Source organism: Pterocles gutturalis, unplaced genomic scaffold (genome assembly GCF_000699245.1).
Source record: "Pterocles gutturalis isolate BGI_N339 unplaced genomic scaffold, ASM69924v1 scaffold19328, whole genome shotgun sequence".
NCBI lineage: Eukaryota > Metazoa > Chordata > Aves > Pterocliformes > Pteroclidae > Pterocles > Pterocles gutturalis.
Window position 1 is genome coordinate 3,526 of NW_010123487.1, and position 25,256 is coordinate 28,781.

The 25,256-nt window shown below is 37.4% G+C and overlaps 1 protein-coding gene across 1 annotated transcript in view; it reads left to right on the top strand.

The window, feature by feature from the left end:
- Positions 1–3,613: 3,613 nt before the first annotated feature.
- Positions 3,614–25,256, top strand: part of KIAA1109 (KIAA1109 ortholog) — a gene marked incomplete at its 3' end in the record, with an annotated part of 50,245 nt that continues 28,602 nt past the window's right edge. The window contains exons 1-13 of the mRNA XM_010077933.1: positions 3,614–3,737; positions 5,659–5,775; positions 7,564–7,642; positions 8,311–8,375; positions 10,995–11,181; positions 12,374–12,455; positions 13,093–13,286; positions 17,998–18,077; positions 19,308–19,458; positions 21,326–21,482; positions 22,281–22,359; positions 23,351–23,442; positions 24,326–24,443. Coding sequence (XP_010076235.1) covers positions 3,641–3,737; positions 5,659–5,775; positions 7,564–7,642; positions 8,311–8,375; positions 10,995–11,181; positions 12,374–12,455; positions 13,093–13,286; positions 17,998–18,077; positions 19,308–19,458; positions 21,326–21,482; positions 22,281–22,359; positions 23,351–23,442; positions 24,326–24,443 — 1,498 coding nt within the window. The remainder of the gene's footprint in view (positions 3,738–5,658; positions 5,776–7,563; positions 7,643–8,310; positions 8,376–10,994; positions 11,182–12,373; positions 12,456–13,092; positions 13,287–17,997; positions 18,078–19,307; positions 19,459–21,325; positions 21,483–22,280; positions 22,360–23,350; positions 23,443–24,325; positions 24,444–25,256) is intronic.

The window sequence follows — 25,256 nt, forward strand, 5'->3', positions numbered from 1 at the left end:
GTTTATCTATTTGATGCGGTTGAAATGTGTTTATCAAGATTTTAAGCAGCTGCTTTTGAATACTTGGGCTTTTAAGGATAGAATATTTTGCTGTGAAAATTGGATGGAGTTTGGAATAGTAGAAGTGGACTGGAAATGAAGTGCATCCCCCCAGGACTACAGCATCACTTGCATCTCTTTAGTACTGAGAAAAACCGATTAATATGTGACACAAGTAATTAAAACTCATTTTTTAAAGTGTCTGTTAAGAGTGTTTCCTTCTGTTGTAAGAAGAGCCTGTCTGGCCAGGAGGAGCAGATCTGCAGCAGTATTGCAGCCTCACATCTTGAAGCAGGTCCGCTGACTGCTTTGAACACACTGAGCTCTCTGAATGTGTACAACCTGAAAAGCAGGGCCCAAATATTTCCGTTTGGGCATCATAAGTAGAGGATTTGGCTTTTATCTCCCCTTGTTTCAGATATCTCATTGGCAGAAAGAAGACTGCATAACCCCCTAAAGGACTGTTGTGAAGGTAAATACGGGTATTGGGATTCTGTCACTTCAGTGCTGCAGAATCTTTCTCTTCTCCCGTCCTACCAGGAGAAAGCTCATTTGTATGTGTTAATGTGGTATGCAGTAAATGAGAGAGGTGGGGGGAGGCAAATAAACCAAAACACTTCTTGTGGTTTTGGACTGTATTCTGGCACGTTAACTGAGCTCATCATCACAAAGCAGTAGAGACCTTGAGAAAAGTCTGTAAGTGCAAAGAGGTGAATATGAAGTTCTGGGTTTCTTGTCCTCCTCGGTACGTTTTCTTTCTTGTTTTAGCAGGGTGGGTAAGAGTCAGTTTCCCACCCAGGCTTAGGTCTCGTCCTTCCAGGAGTAGTCCCATAAATTTGGAAAGTATATTGTTGCTTCAGCAGCATACAGTAGCAGTGTGAATGTAAATTACAAGCTCATCAAGTTATGGGTCAGTGTTCCTGGAGAGTGCAATGGTTAATGTTTTGTCCGATTGCAAGTGATTTTCCCCTAGAAACCAATGTAACAGGACGGATGAGTGCAGGCGGCTGAGAGGTACGCTTGGTGTAAATGTATGGGTACGGCATATAGGATAGGGAAAGTGAAGGCAGATAGATACAGGACTGTCAACAGAAAGAAATGCTAGTTATTGAAAGCAGTCAGTGTCTGTGCTGAAGAGACTGCATCTTTTCCTCTTAAAAGTCATGGTGATCCAGATCCTGCATCTCCACCCTCCCTGCCATATAAATGCACAAGGACATGATAAATGCTGTGTGCTACTGAAGCCTCTATGCATTCCCTTTCTATTACGCTGATTCATATGCCAAAATTGCTTCATAGTCACCTGCTTCCTCTGAGGCCCATACTGAGAGCCCACATCTAGTGCAGGTGTTGCTTCTGCCTTTCTGGGTGGTTACCCTGTCATTGCCATCACCCTCGTCCTCAGATGCCTTGATCAAGGGTGAAGGGTGCCCGTCAACGGGGCGGGTGTTAAGGGATCAGCTGGGGAGCTCCAAGATGATGCATTGACACGTGATGACTGATGGAGTCCTGAGTTTATTTGCCTGCAGATAGCAAATATATTCCAGAAAACTTCCAAGAATATCCAGTTTATGGATAGTGGTGACAAAAAATTGTGAACATGGTCTTTATTTAAATAAGTAGCTACCAGGATCCTATGACTTGCAGTCTCTGAGTTGTCTTGCCACAGTCTTATTTAGAGCATAATGATATTTAATGTGCTGTCTCAGTATCAGTAACGCTGAGTGATAATTTCTTAGGAAAAAGCCACAGGTTGCTTTCTTGAGGGGTTAGACAGTGGTGGTGTTGGTTAAGGTGACAGGCAGTCCTCCTCAATTGGCAGCGTTTCCATGGTGGTCTTGATCACAAAAGAGTGACTTTGTTGTCTCTCGGTAAGAAAGAGAAAAACCGAGTTCTTCTTTCTTGTATGCTGAAAGGGTCGATTTTCTTTTCTCCAGTTACCCGTCATTCATGGGTTAAAGGCTCTTGGAGGCTGCCTGCAGGGGCACCATCTACATAATGCAAGTTGGCATGTGGGTTTTTTATTAAGATGCTGTGAATGTCTTAAAGCAAATCACAATGCTATTATGTGATTCAATTTGCTGCTGTAACCTCCCTTCTAAAACAAGGGCTTTTTTAAAAGTGTGTGTGGTGTTTATTGTTCCTCTTTGTAAGGGAGCTGAGTTTGTAGCTTCTTTATTGTCACTGTTGGAAGCAAGGTCTGGTGTTTGGGCTTTTTTTTGTTGTTTGTTTGTTTCTTGTTCTTTGCTCCTTATTCTAGTCCTTCTTATAAAGGATGTAGCCAACAAATTGCTAGCACTGATTTCTGGGACTCTACCTGTATTTTATTCAAAATGTAGGCTCTTGGTTCAAGGTACTGTATTTACCCAAATGTACGGGAGAAACAAGTGCATTAAAAGCAGGTTTTTTTTCAACTTCTTCCACATTTTGTGTTCAAGTTATAGTATTGAGAGATAATATGGATATTGCAAGAAAAACTGGATAAGTTGTTAGTTTTCTTACTAACACTTCTGAATACTGACTATTCCAAAGATGTTACACTGCTCAAAAAAATCTGCTAAGGTCTTCCCAATGTCACTTGCTTTTATGTTGTATAGCTCTTGATGGAGAGCAGCGGAGACTTGATGAAGAAAGGAAGTAAAGCCTACTCATTTTTTTTTTTTTTTTGAGTGTTGAATACTGACAGGCAGACAGGCTGCCAGGAGCTGAAAGGTGTTAAAAAAAAAAAAAAAGGCAGAATTAATGCTTATCTTCTTGTAAGAAGGCTTGACAGATAACAGCCAAGGGAGAAGACTTCAAATGAAACTAATGCAAGTAAAATACCACTGTGTAATTACAGATGTTACTGAGTTGAGCTACTCCCTGTTAATTGCACTTAATTAATATAACCCAGTTGCAAGATGATTTATGGGTGGTTTGAATAAGTGTGTAAGATCAGAAGGATGGGTTTTTTGCTCTGTATAAGAGAGATACTCAGTAGTCACTTTTTATAAGACGATGCAAATCGATCTGAAAGTAAGAAAATTAATGAACACAGTGGATTAGGAGGTTATGGAAATTTTCCATAGCTCCTGAGAGTGTCTGCTTCAGCCTTTCCTTCTGTGGCAGCAGGAGTTCAGTCTAATATTGTCTTGTAATACCTTTTTGAATGTTAGAAAGCTTAATATGGACTAATTTTTACTTCTATGTTCAGTTGCCTTTTGACTTACTGCTATGGTACAACAGTTGTATGAAAGTATTTGCTATAATATACTGTATAGGGCATTCAGGGTACTTTATAAATTTGGAGAGCACATTCTGACATTCTGTTGATGTGTAATCTGGGAGGTGCGTGCTTGGAAACTTTCAGCAGAGATGAGTGGAAGTGTTTCTGGAGCTCTAGAATAGAAGAAAGGGTAGCTGAGAATCATGAAGATGTTATTGAAGGAATAAAACAACTAAACTCATAATTGTGTGAAGCAGACTGTTAAAGATTGTTGAACATGGTACATACTCGGTTTTCTCCAAACTATACTGTGCTTGTTACTCATTTTGGTGTTTGTTTTTTTTCTCTTTTTTTTTCCTTCAGTTCTATAGGTGCTGGTGCAAAAACAGTTTAGCAATGGATCAAAGAAAAAATGATAGCTTTGTCCCAAGTATCACACAGTTGGAAGACTTCCTAACAGAACATGACTCCAATGTTGTTTGGCTGTTAGTAGGTAAGGTGAATCTATTCTGGTTTGGTTAAATGTGGGTTTTTTGTGTGTGTACTCTTAAACATGGCATACAATGTAGAATTTCTTACCAAATGACATCAAAACATTGCAAATAAATTTCTATTTGTCATACAGCTGTTTAGTGCTTAGTCTAGACTATGTTCTAGGTCGCTTCATGGGCCTAGATTGCCCCGTGGTTCTAGAGCATGTTCTAGATCACCCTGTGATTTAGGTCACGTTCTAGATCACTTTATTGTTCTAGACTCCTAGCTCTTAGGTATCTGAAAGTTAAGTGTCTAGTTGAACTTTAACTTGTTTAGATCACGTTCTAGATCACTTGATGGTTCTAGACTCCTAGCTCTTAGGTATCTAAAAGTTAAGTGTCTAGTTGAACTTTAACTTCAAATTAAGTTTTATTGCTGGAATGAGACCTTTTGAGTGTGAGTCATTCCACCTTTCTCCCTCCATTGATAGAGCACCAGCAGTGAGTATCTTATTCATCTGAAGGTGAGACAAGGTAAATGCTGTCCTTGGAGTATGCCTTCACTGAATGCCAAGAGCAGCTTCTTTCCTGAAGTGTAGCTTTCACCTTCCCTGCCTTGTGCCTGTGTAATCACCCACACAGGTTTGATTTGTTTTCACATGTCAAGCAGCTTATCTGCCTGAGTGTATGAGCTGCTCGAATTTTGGCCATGCTGGATTTTTCCAGTAAGGACAAGACGTGCATGTCTTTCTCTTCTACGTTCTCCTGATCTTTCAACGAAGTACAAGCATTGCTACACAGCAGTGGAGCATCTCACTACAAAAGAATTAAGGGGCAGTAAAAGGACAGGTTTTTTGTTTTTTGTTTTTTTTTTTGTGGTTAGTTTTTGTTGAGTAATCATCTGAACTCTCTGCGGAGTGAAAGCATCACATTTTCTGCACTTCAGCCTTTCTGCACTTCAGCTTTCCCATAAAATGTACAATAAATCTGAGTTTCTGAGTATGACGTGTATACATAAATTAAAACCTTCTGTTACAAAGTTCAGTTAGTATAATGAGCAGAGATACCTCAAATACAAAAATTGCTTTCTTTCCTAATCTGCTTTGGATGAAACAGATTGGTAATTATCAGTAAAGGGAGTTTGAACTAGTCTGTTCCCTGCCACTCCTATTCCTTTTGGGTTTGTCCTTCTGGAAACTTTGAGAACCTTTGTAGTTAGAAATAGGTTACTAGCTCATAATCAACTAAAGTAAAAATTACTTTGGGGATTAGCAGACCTAATTTTTTTTTTCAACATGTTTCTCATTGGATTGTTATTTCCTTTATTTCCTATCAAATTCCATGCTTGAACTGTTGACAGATTTCTGCTAACCCAAGGACTGGTACATTTCTCTCAGGATACAGCAACTTAGGAAATGGTTTCAGATGTGATAATGTCGTTTCCTGTGCCAAGATGTGAAAGACTAGATATTAAGTTGCAGTTCACGCTTTGGAGAAGGATGGAGAAGGAATGTAGTATGACTTTTGTGGTGGTGCTTTTTTAGTGTGTTTTGCGATAAATGACTGTGTGGGATAATGCATGTTGTGATTTGATCTGTGAAATTTAACTTCTTGGGTGATAAGGGATTCAATGAAATAATGTGGTGCCTTTTGTAGGTCCGCAGGGCGACAGGTTTGTTTTTTATTGGGGAATGGAAGAGCAGAGAGGAATCTATACTTTTCTGAACTTACCATTTCCCTTTCTTTTTTTTTTTACCTCCATCTCTTCACACCCTTCTCACACCATCTCTCTGAAAATGCCTGTTAAAATGTCCCATCAGTTTCAATTTTTTTTGGAGACTAGGAAGAATGTTGTTGTGCTTTATAGCCTTAATAGGTAAGGCTTTTATCTAGGTCAGCATACTGTAAAAAATATTTTAATTCATTTTAATCTTTCAACAGCGACAATATTGTCTTGTGGATGGATTATCTACCTAACTTATTATAATTCCCGGAACATTGGACTCATTTTAACATTGGTTCTTAACAGATTGTATAAACATGGCTACATCCATATTGGTAAGTTATGATCACTGTAATGCCACTGTTTACTACTTTTTATTATACCTCAATTTGCTAAAAACTCAAAGTAAAATCAAAGTGTTCCTTCGTTATAGTAATTTGAAAATGATCAGCATGGGTTTAATTTAAGAAGGAAAAAGTTGAGTGTCATGGTTTAGATAGAAAAACATCCCCTTTTTCGTTGAAGTATCTAATTTTGTATAAAGTTCACTTGATGAGGTTTTAAAATTTTAAGTGGCGTTTACTTTTTTTTCTGTTTAGTCTGTATATTTAAGGTCTGTACATTTTCCATTTTCCCCTTTTTCAAAGCCCTGTAATCATAATGGTTAGTGTCCTGAAAGGAGATTGACCCGAATCCCCCGTGGAACCTGCCTGAACCACTTCTGAATTTGCCTTGTAATTTTTGTGTTCAGGGGTGCAGCTTTCCACTCCCCAACACCTTTGAGGTTGGTTATACGGCATCTGAAATGTGGGTGGCAACCGCTGGAGTGGGCTCAAAGGGGCACAGTGGAGTCTCAAGCTTCGACTCCCTGTTACGGCAGTGTCCTTGCTTTATAAATAACCTGTTAGAACAACTAATCATGTTAATCTACACTCGAACTGTGATATGTAAAATTTATACTGGCTAGAACACTTGCATCAAAATCCATTAACTTTTCTTTTAATATGTATTTGAAAATATTTTTTAATAAAAGAGGTCAGTACAAATCACTTGGGCACTCACCCACATTACAAAAATACCTGATACTGAGTCACAGAAGGCTGTATCCTGTGACCTCGCTCCAATTGCACTTGTAATTTTCTTTCATTTATTCTTCCATGCCTTCCTCTGTCTGCTTCCCAGAATGATGATGACTTTAGTTCTGGACTTCTTCTGCAAATATTGATCATAAATGTAGTGAGAACTTAAAAAAAAAAATCCACTCACACCCACCTGCCAAAGAGAGCCTTGCAATAATTTGCTTATGTCCTCAAGAATTTGAGTTGTAATTCAAACCATCTTCAAATCCAGCTTTTTGAAGAGCAATATAGATGAAATACTTATTGGCTGCTACACTTGATCTATAGGCTTTTATTAAAATTTCTCTGTGAAGTTGCAATTATGTCAAGACAGCTGGACATAGCTGGCCAAATAGATGGTGTTCTTCATAAACATAATCAGTAAGAAGAACATAAAATTAATTAAATCCCATGATTTACAGCTTGGCCTCAACTGATTAATGTTGATTTAAAAAAACCCAAACAAATAATAGTTTACTTAACGTTCTGTGGGTGAGATGAAAAGCATGTGGAAAAATATGGTCTATTGCATTCCTTGGTGGTTTTTCCATGCTTATTAGTCCTTCCTGCTGTGAACACAATTGGTGATAGTAATTAGACTAAAAACTTGATAGCCATTTAAAATTTGAAAAATTCTGATGTTAGGAATCTTTATTTCTCTAATTACAGTCTTGCATACAGTGTGGATACTGCAAATGTTCAAAACTGCTTTCCTGACTCTTTTCACAAGTTTCGCAAGGCACCTGAGTGTTCCTGAGTGACTAGTATCTTTCAGGGGGTTGGTTGTACTCTTGGTTAGTGCCAAACCCAGCGTCTTTTAGAGGTCTGTGTGTCCTGAATCTCTGACTTCCCTTCTCCTCAGAAAGTCAGTGTTTTTTCAATGCAAGACCTCAAGATGCTCAGTAAACCCATTTCAGATAACTGAATACTGTGTTCTTTGTGTTCAGAAAATAAACCGTCACCAGGTTTAGGCTGACGTTCTGTGAACACTTTCTTTCACACTAGGTTCCTTTTCGTTCTCTGTGCTGTCTGGAAAAGTCATGGTTCGCGAAATCTATTTCATCACAGAAGACATGTCTATCAGGTACAGATTTCCAGGGAGGTCACTGTTCTAAATAGTGATTTCAAGTAGAGTATATGTATATGTATGTGTCTAAATAACACATATCAAAATACCAGCCTACAAATGAACGATAAATGTATTTATAGTGTTAACAATAAACTGACTCTTTTGATGGTAGTATTTAGATATTTTTAGATAATTATCTTGTTAGCTCATTTGCTGTTTGAGCGTCATTACTTGGAACTGAGTATTAGAGGAGATTGGAGTTCTCCTTAAAATTTCTAAGAGAAAACACCTAAGAGTTTGAAGGAGAACTGTTTTTCATTAATGTCTTTGACTCCTTCATGCTCCCACTTTTAAGTCTGGAAGATTCATTTTGACCAAGTAGTTTGCGTTTATTTACTGGAATTGAGAATAATTTGTTTTGTGAACTGCACATCGGCAAATAGTTTGTGATTTTCATTCTTGCTGTTTAATTTGGCAAGTCTTGAGAAGGCAGCGGATATGGGGTTTTATACGTTTCAGCTAATGCAGTGATTGTATAATATATATATATATACACACTTTGTGCTTTAGTACTGCTTGTACTACAGCTGCAGATCTGTGGTGTATAAAGCAGCACATCATGCGGCTGCACAGAGGATTCTGGATTATCACTCTTAATGTTTTATCTCATGTATTTTATTTAGAATTCAAGATGGATTTATCATATTTCGCTGGTGGAAGATGTACAACCCTAAGCAGAAACAGCATGGTAGGTTTCTCAAAAAGGTTTCAAATTTTAATTTTGCAGGTGGCCTACAGAAAAATACTTCCTTTGTACAATTGCATGCATGTAATTGATTTGTTAATATTTACCTGAAGTACATGGAATCATCAGAAGGTATAGGTTCTTTTCACTGATTGATCTGTGTTAGTAGACTGGAACAACACAATGAAATAAATACAGGATTCATTATCAGGGATTTGAACCCTTCTTAAGACAAAGCATTAATCTTAATAGTAGCCTTGATTAGCTGTAATCTGGGCGTAATTTACCCTGTACTGAAGTTTATAACTATGATAAATAGAGACTTCTAATGTTCTGAAAGTGATTTTTGTTTTCAAGTTTTAGTGTTGTGCTGTCGGTATTTTAGCAAAAGTGTTATGGTAGGGAATGTTCTTTTTTATTTGATAACCCTGTGTCTTGGTGACATCTGTGGTCATAGAAGTGGAAAAATGTGAAAAAATAATTTATTTTTCTTATCTGTGGCTGAAGAAGAACAATTAACACTCGATGCAAGAGATTAATTGTATCTGCAGAAAACACCTTGAGAAAACATAAGTAGCCTTGTGATGTGTGCTTTGTAATTTATAGGATTATTTCGTATTGTAAAACCGTAGAGGCTGTGAGGTACTTTTTGAAGGGGGAATACTGTTTCGAGAACAAATTCTCCTATTTGAAGGGGGAATACTATTTCGAGAACAAATTCTCCTACTTTTAATAGTCAGGAGTGACTCACTTCGTGTTCCTATTAGGTTTTAGTGGGTATTTTTGTGTTGAGTTGTTGAGTATGTGTGATACAAACGTTTGAATAAATAATAAATAAGTAATACATATTGATTAAACTCTGGCAAATGTAAAAACCTTGGCTACATTAGTCACCTTGATTCCAACAAATGTTGATAAATCTTCAGCATTTTGCTATCCATCTGGTAGTTACTTTTGCATGATCTACATGTGTATTTCTTTGAATCAGTTAAATATATGACATTGAGATGTGATTCTCTTTTTTCCTTGCTTTTTTTTTTTTTTCCTTTCTGAAAGTGTCTTAGGCAACAAAATTGATGTGTGGAGGTCAAATCTTATTTTTGTTATTAGGAAAAAGAGATGGTTGTCTCCTTAAATCCTTTTAAAGAAAGGAATTACTACATATGATTTCATTTAGTTAATAAAGTCTAATGCTTGCCTCTAGGAATTGAAAAATCACATTTATTTGTGTTCTTAATGATACTGAACTCTCCCAGGTGAACAATCATGTATCCCAGTCTTTGTCCGTGTTATCCTTTGCCTATATCTTACTGATGCAAGTTAACATTACCAATGAACGGATTTGATACTGCTTTTGTGAAAACAAAGGAACTGGAACTGGCTCATTAACGTTTCTCTCTGTCTCCTGTTCAAGAAAACTGTGATGTGTAATAAGTCTCCAGAAAGCACTGACATTTATTTTTTTTGTAATGATGTGGAAATTTCTGGTAATTTAGGTATGAGGGATAAAAGGTGAGTTGCTGTTGTTGGGAGAGAGTATAGTACAGGTGCATAACATCAGGGGACAGATGAGTTTGTTAGCCAAGAGGGTGCATTTAATAAATCAGGTGTCTCTAAAATTTGGCTCTTGGGCAGCTGCATTTCTTCACTTGACCCTGACCACAGCAGAAGTCACTTTGACTTCTTAATTTCTAGTGTCTGTGGGAAATGTTGCTTTCAGTTTGTACTCCCTGAGTTACAGATTGGGGACTGCTGTAATAACCTCTGATGTTTCAGCTTCCTAAAGTCTCTTTGACTTAGACCGGATCAGATTTTAGAGCAGCTCAGGTCTCTTGGGTGAATGTGTGATGGGCACCCTTTCAACGGGGAAGTTAGGGGGGAATTGTGCGAGCTTTTTCCTCCCATTAACTACATAATTAGGTCATACTATCGAAGGAAAAGTATGTCAAAGTGTGTCACAAACAGCTCTGTATGCGATCAGCAGATGTTAAACTAGTTTTTAAGTGTAAGAGAGTCAAGCTGATATTTTAAATTTGTGAAAATGTTGGCTGATTGTGCAAAATGAGTATGCTTCTTGTTAGTTCTGCATATTTGTGTTTTCTGTTTCTCTGTAAAATAAAACTTTTTCCCATTTCAGGCCTGCTGTACCACAGAGCTTTTGGTACAATGGCAATGGTACAACCCATTTGGTTTTTGAGATTGAGTTGATCTCAAGTGCTGATATCTGTGCTAAAAAACGGGGACAGTCACTGAAGCTTCAGTGCTGTGCATCAAGAGGGATTTGTGTTTGCGTGTTTTTATATATGAAACTGAATAAACCTCATTTACCATTCTGTGCAGCTCCTGGCTGGATTTATTTTTGGATTGTGACCTAAGGGTGAAATGCTCTTCAGGTTTTGTGTGTTGTATGCAACTGCCTTATTTAGCAGGTTTTACTGATATGCTTGCAATGGTGTAATTATTTTGTGGTTTTTTTTTTTTTTTACTGCGTTTTAATATGTACTTCAGCAGCTGTTCACTAATGTGTAGATTGTTTTTGCAAAACGAGCATATTTGAAAATTGTAAATATTGCAAGGGAAGTTGGAATAGAATTAAAAACTCTTTTCCTACTATTTGTTTAGATCCAAAGGCAGAAACACGACTGTATATTATGGTGAATGACTTTGAATTTCATGTGTACAACCGTTCTGAGCTTTATGGACAACTTCAAGAACTGTTTGGCTTGGATCCCACAATAATTCCGGCAAAGAAAGATGATGAAAAAGCACAAGTAAATGGAAGGCAAAGAACACATACCAATCTTGAAAGGTAAATTATTATTCATTTTGCTATTTGTTGATGCTTTGTTCTGTGAAATGCTGAACTAATTGGGTAATGCTTAGTTAACATATGCTCTGGAGGCCAAATTTTTGAGAGAGAAATTGCACTGACAAGCCTGACAATCTGAATCTTTTTCCTTGCCTCAGACTTCCTACTATAATAATTAAAAAACACAGCCAAACAAACCAAACATCTCCTGTTTAATGATCAGAGACAGGTTGAAAAATCTATTTGAAGTGCACTGTGGAAAGGGAGGATGTGTTGAAGAGGATTATGCTTCCAGAATAATAATGGTATTGCTGAGTAGAAGTAGTAGCAGCTCAAGACATTGGATAGACAGAATGTGAGGATCTGTATAATGTTGGGAGGACTTAGTGGTTTTTGAGCTTTAAATTCAGGCTGATTTACAAGTTGTCTTTCTAGGGGTGTGTTTTTGTGTACAGCTACACAAACCTTGTTTTCTTATTTTATTCGTCTTTTGGGGTACCCCAGAAAACATGGTGCAGGAATATAGGGAGTTGTTCTACATGGCTTGTAAGTGTAGCAGACTCAGGCATTCAATAATAAGCCTCTCTTGGGGCAGAATCACACCAGACTGATTTATTGGCCAGAGCAAAGAAGATCTAATGAACCTTGAGTCCTTCCAGCACTGCTTACCAGGCCAGTACGTGCTACTAAATTACGTAGCAGGCAGCTGCAGGATGCTGTGACACTCTTGCATTTGGGTAGGGGATGTGCCCCCAAGCCACTCTCTTCATGTTTTCATTTTACGTCCTTATTGACCAGTGCAGGAAGGACTTCTGCCTTTGGGCAGGACATGTCTTGGGAAATGAAAAGTCCCACACCAATCACCTAAAAGGCTTGGTTTAGGAATATTTAAAATGGACCAGTTTCCCCAAGGAAGATTTATTTTACTATTGCTTTGTGTTAAACATGGCACGCTTGTTTTCTGCCTGTGTCAGCTCAGTATAGCAGCCCCCAAGGCGTAGCTGTGTGCGCTTCTGCTGCTCTTCCAGGCTCTGGAGGAGTCTGCAGTAGGCTGCTAGCGGGTCCCTTACAGGAGGCACCCCTGTGGGAAGGACTGTTCCCTGAGAGCTGTGCACTGAATACCCCTAGAAGAAGAGGTTGGCTAGTTCTTCTGCAGAAAGGACAAAATAATAAAAAACGTTTTTTCCCATAGTGTTAAAGTGAAAACAGAATCTCAAGACCCTTCTTCTTCATGGAGATCACTTATTCCAGTCATTAAAGTCAATGTGAGCACGGTAAGTGAAAAGACCCTGATAATGAAAATATTTATCGGTATATGCTTTAAAATCAGGTTCACCATTCATTTATCTTATACATCCTTTTTGAGTTTTTTTTTCTCCTTTGTGCTTTCAAAGTTTTGAAATGACACCACCAACACTCCCCTGGCACAGTCACAAATCCTGCTGGTGCTGATGGGAAACATGGTTATGTTCTCTGTTTTGGGAAATACTTGCATCTTAGACTTGTAATGATTTCAGGAATATCACCAAGTAATTAAGCTGGGTAATGGATGTTATACAGTGTGTGGTGTGTTGGGTTTTTGGGAGGTGGGGTTCTTTTGCCTTTTTGTTGTTTTTTCCTTCCCTGCATCTTTTTAATAGTCATATCTGGACATGTTCCTTAAAAGTTAATGCTGCCTCCCAAAAAAAAAAAAAAAACAAACAACCAGGAAACCTGTTATTGAGGTAATAGGAGATAGAATATTGAGCGTTTAATGTACAAGGTAGTGTTATTAGGTGTGCGCAGATTATGGCCAGGATTTTTGTTCACGGTTGTTATTCACATATGGATGGTTAAACTGCATTATTATAGGTAAATCAGATATACATACATATAAAAAAAGCAGTAATTGGGTTTGTCTTTTTGTTTTAGGGTCGCTTGGCATTTGGGAATCATTATCAGCCACAAACACTTTGTATTAACTTTGATGATGCTTTTTTGACATATACCACAAAACCACCTTCAAGCCACCTTGATCAGTTTATGCACATTGTGAAAGGAAAATTGGAAAATGTTAGAGTCATGCTGGTACCAAGTCCACGATATGTTGGTCTTCAAAATGATGAGTATGTTTTGGTTTTTTTCTGTATTATTTTATTCTTTATTTTAAGAAAACAAATGAAAGAATGTTGGTTGTGTTTCTGTGCCTTTATTTTTCTTAGTGTGTTTAGATAGCTGACATTTTTACCACTCTTTTATGTGTTGTATCTTTGAAACTCTTTTACTTCTGGAGAAAAGTACTGGTTTTCTATCTTGTAGGTTTTCTTTGTGTGTTCTGATCTATGATTAATGTCCTACATTCAACTTTTATTTTCCTTCCCTCAGATACTATAGCTGTATGCAGGCTTTGACACCACTAAATTTAGGATAAATGCAAGGTTTAAGGTGTTGACTTCTGTAGGGGTGATTGGCATGTGGTTTGGAAAATATTTTTTAAAAATGGGAAAAAACCTGTGCAGTACTTGCTCTAGTAGAAATCTCATTACCTTTGGAAGAGAGATTGCTGATCCTTTTACCTCTGTGTATTCCACATAAGCAGGGTTGTGCAGCTTTAACAAGTCAAACAGAGGAAAGGGTGCTTGCATGAAGTGATTCGACACTTCTCATTTTATTACACTTTAACCAGCAAGATGTTTATGTCCATACTATACTAACATTCTTGATACTGATATGGTATGAATATCATAGCCAGAATTCTTTGCATTATCTTATTTAATGCTTACAATGTTATATATTCAACAGATAGTTTGGACAAAACAGCTGCATTTCATAGTCTTTCACAGGTGTTATTTCATCAACAAAAAATGAATAATATATGCTATCCTTGGACAACTGTATGAATGAGTTCATGTAAAATAATTATACCTATTTTTTATGTCCTAAGCAACAACAATCAGAGAATGAATTACAGTGTTTGGGAGTAAGCTGTACGTTATTTGACTGTATCTTAGTTGGCTTTGTATCAGCCAAATACTGCTGTCTATAATATGCCTTTATATGTTTTCAAATAATATTCTGTGGATGTGTACAGAATCTTATTCTTCCAACATGATGACAAAGGAAATTTCTCCAACTAATACTGAAAACAAACAAGATGAAAACAAAATGCAATTAACATACTTAAGCTATTAGCTTTTTCTCCTGCTTCCGCTAAGTATTTTTTGTTATGCTGCTACCATCCCTGTAGCTCCTGATGGCTGAAGGATGGCACATGTGCAGAAAACATGTGCCCTAATATACTGGGTATATTGAACAAATGACCCAGTTCACTGGAAACTAGCAATGTTTGAATCTTTAGAAACTGCCCTCTTATGCTTCTCTGGATTAAAAATTAAGCTGGGTGTCTTAACTTTCAGAAATTCCTGCGGGTGATACATCTATAAAAAAGACCTACGTGACTTGATGAAATTTGTAAGACTGACTGATGGATACAGACATCAAAAACCCACCTGGAAAACTGTCATATTATGTTACAAACAGACACCTCAATGCCTCTCTCACTTTTTGCAAATAATTTCTCCAAAGTCCAAGGAAAAATAAATCCTAGGAAAAGCAGATCAAAACAGAATGAGTCTGGAGAGCAGTGACTAAGTCAGCAGGCTCAACATGGAAGTTTAGGGTAGATAATAGGAAATACTTTTTAATAATGATGATAATCTCATCATCATTCATTGCCATTATCTAATTTGGCTTTGCAAATGGCCTGTGGTGTGGTTTCTATGGTTCTCTACCTCCATCAGCGAAGTCCAGCAAGGTGTAACTATTTCTGCTGAGGGTGGATTACTCAGCCTCATTAGGTCTCTCCCTCTCCCATTTTCTGGTTTCATGTGCACTTTAAGCTGAGAATACAGCTGAAAGAAGCAGCACTTGTGTGTTTTTGCATGACTGTGCGGTGAACACAGATCATGGAATTCATCCCTATTAAAAAAAAAATGTTGGTCTTAGTCTAAATCAGTTCTGCTACTGGTTGTCACCTAACCTGTGACCATCTTGGGACTGGCATAAGAGAAGATATTGCTGTTCTTCCCTGCTGTGTTTTGTTTGCCTGTGATCCTTTGATAATGTAAAACTATAAGCTGCTTCAGTCATCTACAGTATGTTTTCATATTCTTAAAAACAGAATCAAAAAACTGGTGACAGGACATGACAATACAGAAGAGATCTTTCCTTGTTGTGGAAAAAAACACAGCGAACAGGCAAAAAGCTTCATACAAGTGTGATGAGTTCAGAGCGATCAGAAGAAAGAGAAGTGTTTAATGGAATATGGAGACATGGGAAAGACATACAGTGACAGAGTTGGAGGAAAAGGACTCGAGGAAGACATTTAGCTACCACGTGGAGGTTTTGGGTTGTTTTTTTTTCTCACCCTCCACTTCCATTTAGTGTAAGACCTCATAGCTTTTCTCCAGAAAGTGGAGTATGGCAAAGGTGATAAGGATGATGTGTCAGTGCGTGTTGGACAGAAGGATTTGGCCCTTCCTTCAGCTCCTAAATCTTTTCTATAGATACTTCGCTCCTACACCTAAATGACAATTTCTGTTAGGCTGTGGAGTTCAGTTAAATTGTCCATCTTGAAGAAGGCTTAGCTCAAAACCTATTTGTAATTCTATTTAAAATAAAATAATAATATTTTAAAAAGCTTTAATCTAGGCCCTTTGTGTTCATACTCTACAGTAATGTAGTTTCCTCAGTGCGTTTCTAAGGGCTTAGGTAAATCTGTATATAGGATTTTGAGACCTCCGGACTCCCTGCAGTGAGAGAGGGAAACACACCTCATGGGCTACAGTATTCTGTATTTCACAGAACAGAACACGTACCAGATTGAGCAGCAGGGAGTAAGTACAGTTTGCCGTCACAGACAGGCCACCCGGCACTGCGGCTGGCTGACCTTTGTGGTGACATGTAGCCTTTGCTGGGCAAAATGTGCCCCGGTGAAGGTATAGTCAGACAACGGCAGATGATTGTGTTGGACGTGACGCTGAAGGCAGTCTCACGCTGCTGTGCCACGGTGTGCTTTCCAAGCTTGCTGGCTTGGTGTGCCTGTTGTGGAGTGTGGGCAGAGTGAACTGAGCTCTTCCCATGGACTGCTATTTATATATCTCTAAATACTTTCCTTCCCACTTCTATTCCTGAACTGCTAGACAATTTTTTTCATATCTTGCACTATTTGCATCTGACTGGGGAGGCCCATGTAATTTTGTGAGGAAAAAATAAATAATTGGAAAGTTGGGAGTGAATAGAAAGTGTTTCGTCTTTCACTGCTGTCATTACTCTCAAAACTGATTTTAATGTTCCTGCTCTGTTGCTTTTGAAGAACTTCTGGCAGTACATGGGCTCTGCATGTGCTGTCTTCCATATTTTCCAAGCTTTCCTGTATTTGAAATGAGCTGTGGTAAAATTGGCAAAATGCTTCTAACAGGTCACACTCCTAGACGGTGTATTTCTGTAATTGGAATTTTCTTTTTTTTTTGTTAAGAAGTGACAACTTATAAAAGTGGCTGAAAAGTGGGGAAAAGTTTTTTTGCGATAAAAATAGAAATTTCACATTAATATTATTACTACTATGAAATGTAATATTATGTAAATTAACATATGGTAGCACTGTAAGAAAGAGATTGTAATAGTCCAATATAATAGTGTTAGGAGAATTGTTTCATGTATTAGTTTTATCACTTAGGCCCTTTTAAATTAAGAGAGAAATGTTATTAAGGAAGAACTGCCCTTTTTTTAAAAAAAAAAAAAAAACAAACCAAAACAACCTAATGGTCTAATTACTGAACAGGTCTTGTCCCTCTGGTTTAGAGTGCTATTTTAGGAAGAAAACAATTAGCAGGTGAAAGAACAATATAGGACAAGGAGAAAGGAACTCTTGGTAGAAGGCAACATTATAAGCCAGACTTTGGTAGTTGGTTGTGGGTTATAATACCTGAGAAAAGTCTTTGTCTAGAGGAACCTGGTATCTTCAAGCTTGAGTTAACAAACCTGTAAGTTACCTTATACAATATCAATAATTACGTAATGATCAAGTATTTTTTGCAAATCAGGGTAGACATAGCCTAGCAATATGACAGCTGCCTTTTTGATAGGAGACTCAAGACTTGTATATTCCCACATCAAATACTGAATATTATTTTCAGAAGCTCATTTAGTCTGAGGTAGCAGGTGGACCAGGAATCACAATGTGATAGGGAGGGAATATCAAATGCTGAATATTATTTTCAGACGCTCGTTTAGTCTGAGGTAGCAGGTGGACCATGAATCACAATGTGATAGGGAGGAAAAAAAACTGAAGGTGTAGCCTGCTCTTCATATTTAATGTACATTCAGCTGCATTTGGACAGACTGGGTTGTGAGCTGGGGTGTGAGCTGGGCACTTCCATCTATTCCATCCAGCCTTCTGGTGATGTGACAAGACTGATGCCTGGTAGATCAGGTAGCCAGTGGCTCTCGCAGGCAGCCTACAGTCAGGCTGCTGGCGAGACCAGTATAGATATATGGAGCTGGTGTCTTGGGATTGCATCAAACTTGAGTTTTCCCCACAAAATCTTCCTGGTCACTGTACACTGTTTCTCCTTTGTTGCCTTGCTTGATAAAGGGATCAGTTTTATTGATGATTCCATGGTTAAATACATACTACTTACAAGCTACAAGTGAGCCTGACCTATGTAATATCTTCTACTGTACTTTGTGTTGAATTTAAAATTACTTGAATTCCTAAAGATTAATCTCAGTGCATTGCTTTTTAATCTTTCTCTTTGCACTTTATCTCCATTACAGACCACCAAGGCTGATGGGTGAAGGTTTTGTTGTAATGCAGTCCAATGATGTTGATATCTATTACTACATGGATGAACCAGGTACCTTCAGTTAAATACAAAGATAAAGTTTTAATGGATTTGAAGGCTATTTGTTTATTTAATTGTCTGGACTTGCTAGACAATTTCTTCCTTTTTTTTTGCATGTTGAAAAACTTCATACTGAATGAGTTATTGTAATGTTTGGAGCCAATGAAAGCATTCATAAGTACTACTAACTAGATCCATCTTTTATTTTTTCTGCAAATGAAAAAAAAAATCCACTGAAACAAATGGGAAGGAGTTCATATGTTCCATGTTTAAGAGGGTGTGAAATTTTAAGCTGTGTTCTTTTTAGTGGTCGTTGTCAGCTCTTAGACTGTTTCATCTAAGAGGTGTGGGGAATTCCGTAGATGAAATAGCTGTACATGTAGAACTAATGTTCTTATTGGTGAGTAGTTTTATATAGATGTAGGCATTCTATCAGCAAGTGCCTTCCGAAAGTCTATATGCAATGTTGAAGCAATTAAACTTGATATTTATTCTTGAAACAAGTTAGGTTTTAAGCTGTAAGCTTAAATGTTGTATGTTTCCAAAAGTACTTCAGGAGTGGAGACAATTTATAGTCACCACCTGCTGGGGTTTTTGAGAAGTTTATTTGATGCGTTGATTTCTGAATATTGTGGTGTCTCTTTCACTTTAAATACGGTGCATTATATTACCACTTATTTTGCTGGAGTTTTTTGGTTTGCAGAAGCTTTTGCTCTGACTCCACTTAAAGTATTCCCTGAATCTTGAATGAAAGTAATCTATTTAATAGTGGTGTATACTGGTGTAGGCTAGGTGGCAATTTTGGATTGTTGCTGAAGGACTGCTTGAATTTTTACTAGTAACTCTGTGTCTACTGTAGTAAGTCTTCCCTTTTATTTGCTTGCATTGTCTGTAGAAATTATTTTAACTTAGTTGTATTGGTTTCAAAACTTGGTTTGTAAGTAGGATTTGGAACTGGATGTGGATGCATAAAAGTCTCAATTAGTGTAAAGCCTACCTAAGAGAGAAAGCTGCTGTGCATGTCAGCATTTCACTGCTTCAGAAAATCTCAAGGATTTTTGGTCACATTCTTGTCCCCTTCCCCTGGGAGTCTGCATTGTGGCTTGATGTTTACATACTGTAGTGGTCTCAAATAAAACTGACATCAGAACACTTGTAATTGTCTTGTGCTTAGTAAACATTTTTCATGCTAATTTGAAGCAGCTTCCTTTAATAGTCTGTTTATTATATTATGTAATATAGGTCTTGTACCAGAGGAGACGGAGGAAAGTAATAATGGAGAAGCAAACAATGAAGACAGCAAATTACAGGATCTGCCACCATGTTGGGGTTTGGACATTGTTTGTGGAAAAGGAACAGACTTCAACTATGGACCTTGGGCTGATAGACAGAGGTATTATCGTGGTTTTCATCCTCAGTTTTAATCTTTAATATCTGTTATTATTGAAAAGACATTCTAAAGTTTCCAGGGTGCGATTGCTCAGACTCCTACGGGGTAGACTAGGTAGTCTGAAAGAAGAGTCCTGCCACAGTAGTTTAGGATTACTAAATTAATGGGTTTTTATCTTGTTGGCTTTCCAAAGTTAGGATTGCTCAGTGATTTTTTTTTTTTTTGTTAAATTAATAAATTATCTCCCTATTTTTTGTGAACAAAAAGTTCTGCTATTCATCAGCTGTTACATACCTAACCATTTAACATTTTGATTGGTTGCCTTTAGACTTACCATGCTCCTATTAGGTCATGGATAGCAATACACTGCATATTGACAACAAAATTTTAAGGAGGTACGAATCTGGCTATGAAAATAATGAGGGGAAATCACTTATCCTTGCTTAGAAGAATTAGCCACTTAATGCAGTCTCCAAAATATTTATTATCTAGATATTTTGCTCACACAATGTTAGGCCAGAGCTCTACTACTGTTCTTCACTTAGCCCTCTACATTTTGCGCATGAGTATTTCTGGTGGAGACAATAGGATTGTTTAGAGAGTAAAGGACTATTAAGTAAAAGTGACATAATCAGTGCTTTCTTTTTTTTCCTCCCTATTAATTACAGATTGATACTTCTCTTGGCCTCCATTAATTCTCCTGTGAAACTAGTATGATTAGCTGTCTCTTAGGAGTGTGAGGATGGCAGACCAAAGAGTAATCATTAGATAGAGAATTTAAGAGGAAGGCGAATTTCTAGAACAGTGCTTTGCTAGGAACATGAAGGCAGTGAATCATTGATGATACCTTCAATACTACCAAGAAAGCTCACTCTCTGGTATGCTTTTTGTAATTTTAACTGGCCAGACAAAAGGCAGTTTGGTGCCTATGCGGAGTGGATAGAGTTCATAGATACATACCTGGGAACACTTTTGCGTTATGCCATGGATGGAAGATAGAATTTTGGAAAGTGCCTGAACATTTCAGAAGCACAGATCTGTAGGAGTTTGGTGGACTTTGTACTCTCAGTTCATATAAGGGCTTCTGCAAATACTGATCTTTAATATACCCTGAAATAAAATCTTGGGTTTCCCCAGGATTTTGACAGTGTGTATGTGTTGTGCTTGTGGGGTTTTTATAGAGGTTTTTTTGGCTTGTGATGTGGTGATGGGGTTTTTTTGTTTGTTTTGGTTTGGTTTTTTTAACTTTCAAGCTGCTATAGTGGTCAGGTGCTGGGTGCAGGGAACTGCTACTGTCCTTGAAGACTTACTTCCACCCCCTTGAGAACTATACCAGCTATGCCGTCCGTGTTCTATCGCTGTGGCTTTCTGTCATGTAGTTGGACGTTCAGATATGAGTCTGCAGAAATGTGGGCTTCGTTTCACTCCCATGCTGAGGTCCTAAGGTTTTGTGGTTTGTTTATTTCTGGGCAGTACATCAATTACTTATACACAAACCAAAGCATAAACAGATTACTTCCTACTATGTTTTTGTAGCAGATTGGTAAACCAAAGATTAGGAATAAGAAGAAAAATGTAGCATGTTTTCCATCTGAATCAAAATATTTTTTATTCTAAATAAATTATGGTCTGTTCATTTATGGCTTTTGTCCAAAAGTCATTTCTTATCATAGAATTTTTTGGAGATTTCAGTAATGAGTTGGAAGCCTCCCATGGTGAAGACTTTAAACAAACATTCTCTTTTATTGCATCCAGTGATTGTCCAAAGACGTAGCTAAGTGGAAAATAATTAAGTCAACCAGATAGATACATAAATATATTTATTTCTTCTGTGAATAAAAACAACTTTTTTTTTTTCCCCCCTCACTAGGGATTGCTTGTGGAAGTTTTTTTTCCCACCAGACTACCAAGTTATGAAAGTCTCAGAAATTGCTCAGCCTGGGAAACCAAGACAGATCCTTGCTTTTGAACTACGGATGAATATTATTGCAGATGCCACCATTGATTTGCTTTTCACCAAAAATAGGGTAAATAATGAAAAGTTATCTAGAAGATAACTGGTCTACCGTGATTACACTGTGCTTTTCAGTTGTGCATATTTTTACTTGTCTCAGGTGTTTATTACAGAACTATGGTTTTGAAAGCTAGGAGATTTTTGTTTTGATCTTCCATCATTATGGGCAAACCTTTCAAAGAGAAATATTGGCTGAGAACCATTAATGTTTGTTGGCTTGTTTTAAGTTTCTTTTAAGCCTTAAAGCTACATCTTAAGCTGTGCCAGCTCCTACAGTCTTGTGAATACCTGAGCTGTACACTTCTGTGCAATCTTCCGTTATGATGAAGCTCACCATGATGGAAAGATAATTTATTCTAATGTTGGATGAATATCTAATGTTACTGGAGAGATGATAGTGAGGTGTAAAAAAAGACATGTATATGTAGGTGTTTGATTTTTTTTTCCACTGCTGCTACTCTTATAAATGGGGTGTAGTGTCACTTCGTTGTACACCTGTTTTCTTTTTTTTTTGTGAGTGAAAGGATTAGCTGGTGTTAGAAGTATATATTTGTCTGTCCTCTCAGGCCTTGGATCAGAATGTCCTATGCTGTTTCTATGAGTGCACCTAAGTCACCATTTGTTCAGCCTAAAAATGGTCTTATTTGGTATCATTGCACATACATAGTTCATTAGTAATTTTTCTGAAGGACAAGAAATACTTGAGTCATTGAGTGCCTTAATGCAGGTGTGGATAATAGCCTGAGACATAAAGTTGATGTGCCAGGCCTAGAAATAATGGTTGGACTTTCTTTCCTTTTATATGATACAGGAAACTAATGCTGTACATGTAAATGTTGGTGCAGGATCATATTTGGAAATAAATATTCCCATGACAGTAGGTGAAAATGGTGAGTTAAGTCTAAACTTAAATCTGTTTTCCTAATATTTTTTCTGAGCAGTTGTCTTAATTCCTATGTGTGTGAATGTCTTGTAGTGTTTTTCCTTTGCGACTGTGAGACATATTTTCTTATGTAAAGGAACAAAAAGTATTTCCTTGTACATTTCATTGCAAGATATTAAAGCATGTATGTGTTTAAATAGTTACCTCCATGTTTTGTTTGGGTTAGGAAACACAAATTCCTTAGCTACTAGACAATGTGTCATTTAACTGTGTGTGTACTGAAGCAGATTACATAGACATTGTCAACTCAGAGCAGGATGACATCTTTAGTAGGATTGGTATAGTAGCTAAATCACACTGAGAAATGTGTTATGAAAACTACTGTAATAGTAGTTTATTTAAACAAAACAAAGCCCAAAGTCCAAGGTTGAGATAAAGGTAAAGTTACAGGTTATGTTCCTTGCATTTACTCATCTTGGCTGGTTTGAAGTCCTTTGCTTAATTGCTGCTTCTCTTGATTCTTTCTGGCATATTTGAGTTTTATTCTGCAACTTAAACCAAGATCTCCAGAACATGAGCATTTCTAGATGCAGCGAGAAGACTTTCATCGTCTCTCCTACATGAAGGCAGAACCTGTTAAGCTCTTCATTGACAAATAATAGAGGACAGAATAATTGTAGTATTGACTATAGTAGTTGCTGGAACAGGGTCCCCAGGGAAGTGGTCACGCCACCAAGCCTGTTAGAGTTCAAGGAGCTTCTGCATGATGCTCTTTGTCATATGATTTAGTTTTAGATGGTCCTTCGGAGAGCAGGGAGCTGGACTTGATCCTTAGGGGTCTCTTTCAACTTGAGATGTTCTGTGATTCTGTGATTCTAATTTCCATCACAATATTTCTTGATTGTTAGTGGACTGCTGAAATCTCTGGTGATAATTATTTAAATATTTATGTAATTCTTACGTCTGAATGATGATGTTTTATATCTTTTGTCTGCTAGGCTATTCACCGACAATTAAAGGGCAGCTTTTACATGTTGATGCCACCAGCAGTATGCAGTACCGGACTCTCTTAGAAGCTGAAATGCTAGCTGTAAGTTTGCATTAAGAAGCACAAAGCTTTAGTCTCTAGAGGATTTTTAATAAAGAACATATTTATTGGTTTATGGAGCAGTTCTTTAGGTTCTTAAACAATACAGAAGTATGCCTTTTGAATGTGTTTGCAAGACCTTCATGTGTAAGGAACTTGTATGCACACAGATAACTGTACACATGTGTAAGTTCGTGATTTATGTAATTTATGTACCAAATGGTATGTGTATTGAGAGCAGTGGAGGACTTGGAGTACCATTTACAAATCTTGCCTTGCTTACTGTGTAGCCATGTGTTTATATAGGCTTTAAACTTAATAAATGGTGCTACTCACTAGCTGTGCTACAGAATGTGTGTGCATGAGTACTTAAGAGTGCTTAAGCTACTTGAGACAGATTTAATATTGCATTATTCTTTTGTTTGCCTTGTGTTTCACTTCTGTAATCCTGTAATTCAGTAGATTACCTTTCTCACTATTTTTACATGACCTTATTAGAATGATGCTTTTAATGTTTAACTTTTGAGCATCATATCAATGGCTGAAGATATTATATTTTAAGGGATTTTATCTTTAGTGTATTGTGAAAAGTGAGGTTTTTAATTAAAACTTGAGTTTATAAATGGCTTGGTATGTCTACTGCAACAGATGTATCAGAAGTTCATAGTATACCTTTCCAAATAAATGAATACACTAACACTTGACCTTCAAACACAGAAAGAGAGAGAGATTAAATTATCAAGGAACTGGAGAGGCCTTCTGTTCATCCCAGCAGGAAAACAGTTTTAATTATTCAGCAGAGTACATATGTGAAAACTGCTGAGCTACAGGGTCAAGCATTGTCATCTTTTCAAGTAAGTCTGATGCTTTAATATCTTGTTCACAGTTTCATATTAATGCCAGCTATCCCCGGATATGGAACATGCCCCAGACGTGGCAATGTGAACTCGAAGTTTATAAAGCAACCTATCATTTTATCTTTGCCCAGAAAAGCTTCTTTACAGGTAATTTCTTTACTCAATAATTTACATATCAAATATTCTTTCTTTACAATTGCTTTTGAAATTTTGTGAAGGTGTGCAAGGTCAGGTGGTCTGATTTCACGTATTTAGGACAACAAATTGTTTCCAAGGACAAAGTTCCTGATGTTTTCTGCTGCCTGTGTCCAAGTACATGATATTCTTATATGAATGGAGATACCAAATACCCTTCTAACACGTAAACTAAACTTGATCTGTAGTTATGTTAAGCATGATAATAATTTTCAGATTAATTTATTTTTATCAGAGCTCATGATTTGTTTAATGTTTTTCACCAACAATGTTGATTTCTGTGATATCTCTCTCTTCTCTGGCTGACTGATTTTTAGCTACTTGGGTTTTAGATCAAGTCCCTGTGGCTGACAGATGATGAGAGAAAGTATTTTGCTCCTTAGGATTTTGGCTGTGAGGAAGAATACATGCACTCAAAGCAGTACAGTGTGATAGAGCATCACCAAACTGTTGCTGAATGTTCCAGCTGCAGTAATAGAAGGAATATAGCTCCATCAATGGCACTGCCTTGGCTAATTAGCCCTGCTGGGAGGAAGGATTAATTTGGGCAGGCATAGTGCCATGCTAATAAAGTTATCCTCCTAGTGAGGTCGGAGCCGTTATCTGTATAGTGCTGCAGTAAGCAACGTAGTATAGCAGTCTATTCAGAGCAAACATGAACTTGTACAACAGCACTGTTTTGCTGTGTTAGAAAGCATTACTCACGTACAGAGTATCAGAGTGGAAAACCAAAGGACAACATTTGATAGCCCCATGCTTTTTAGG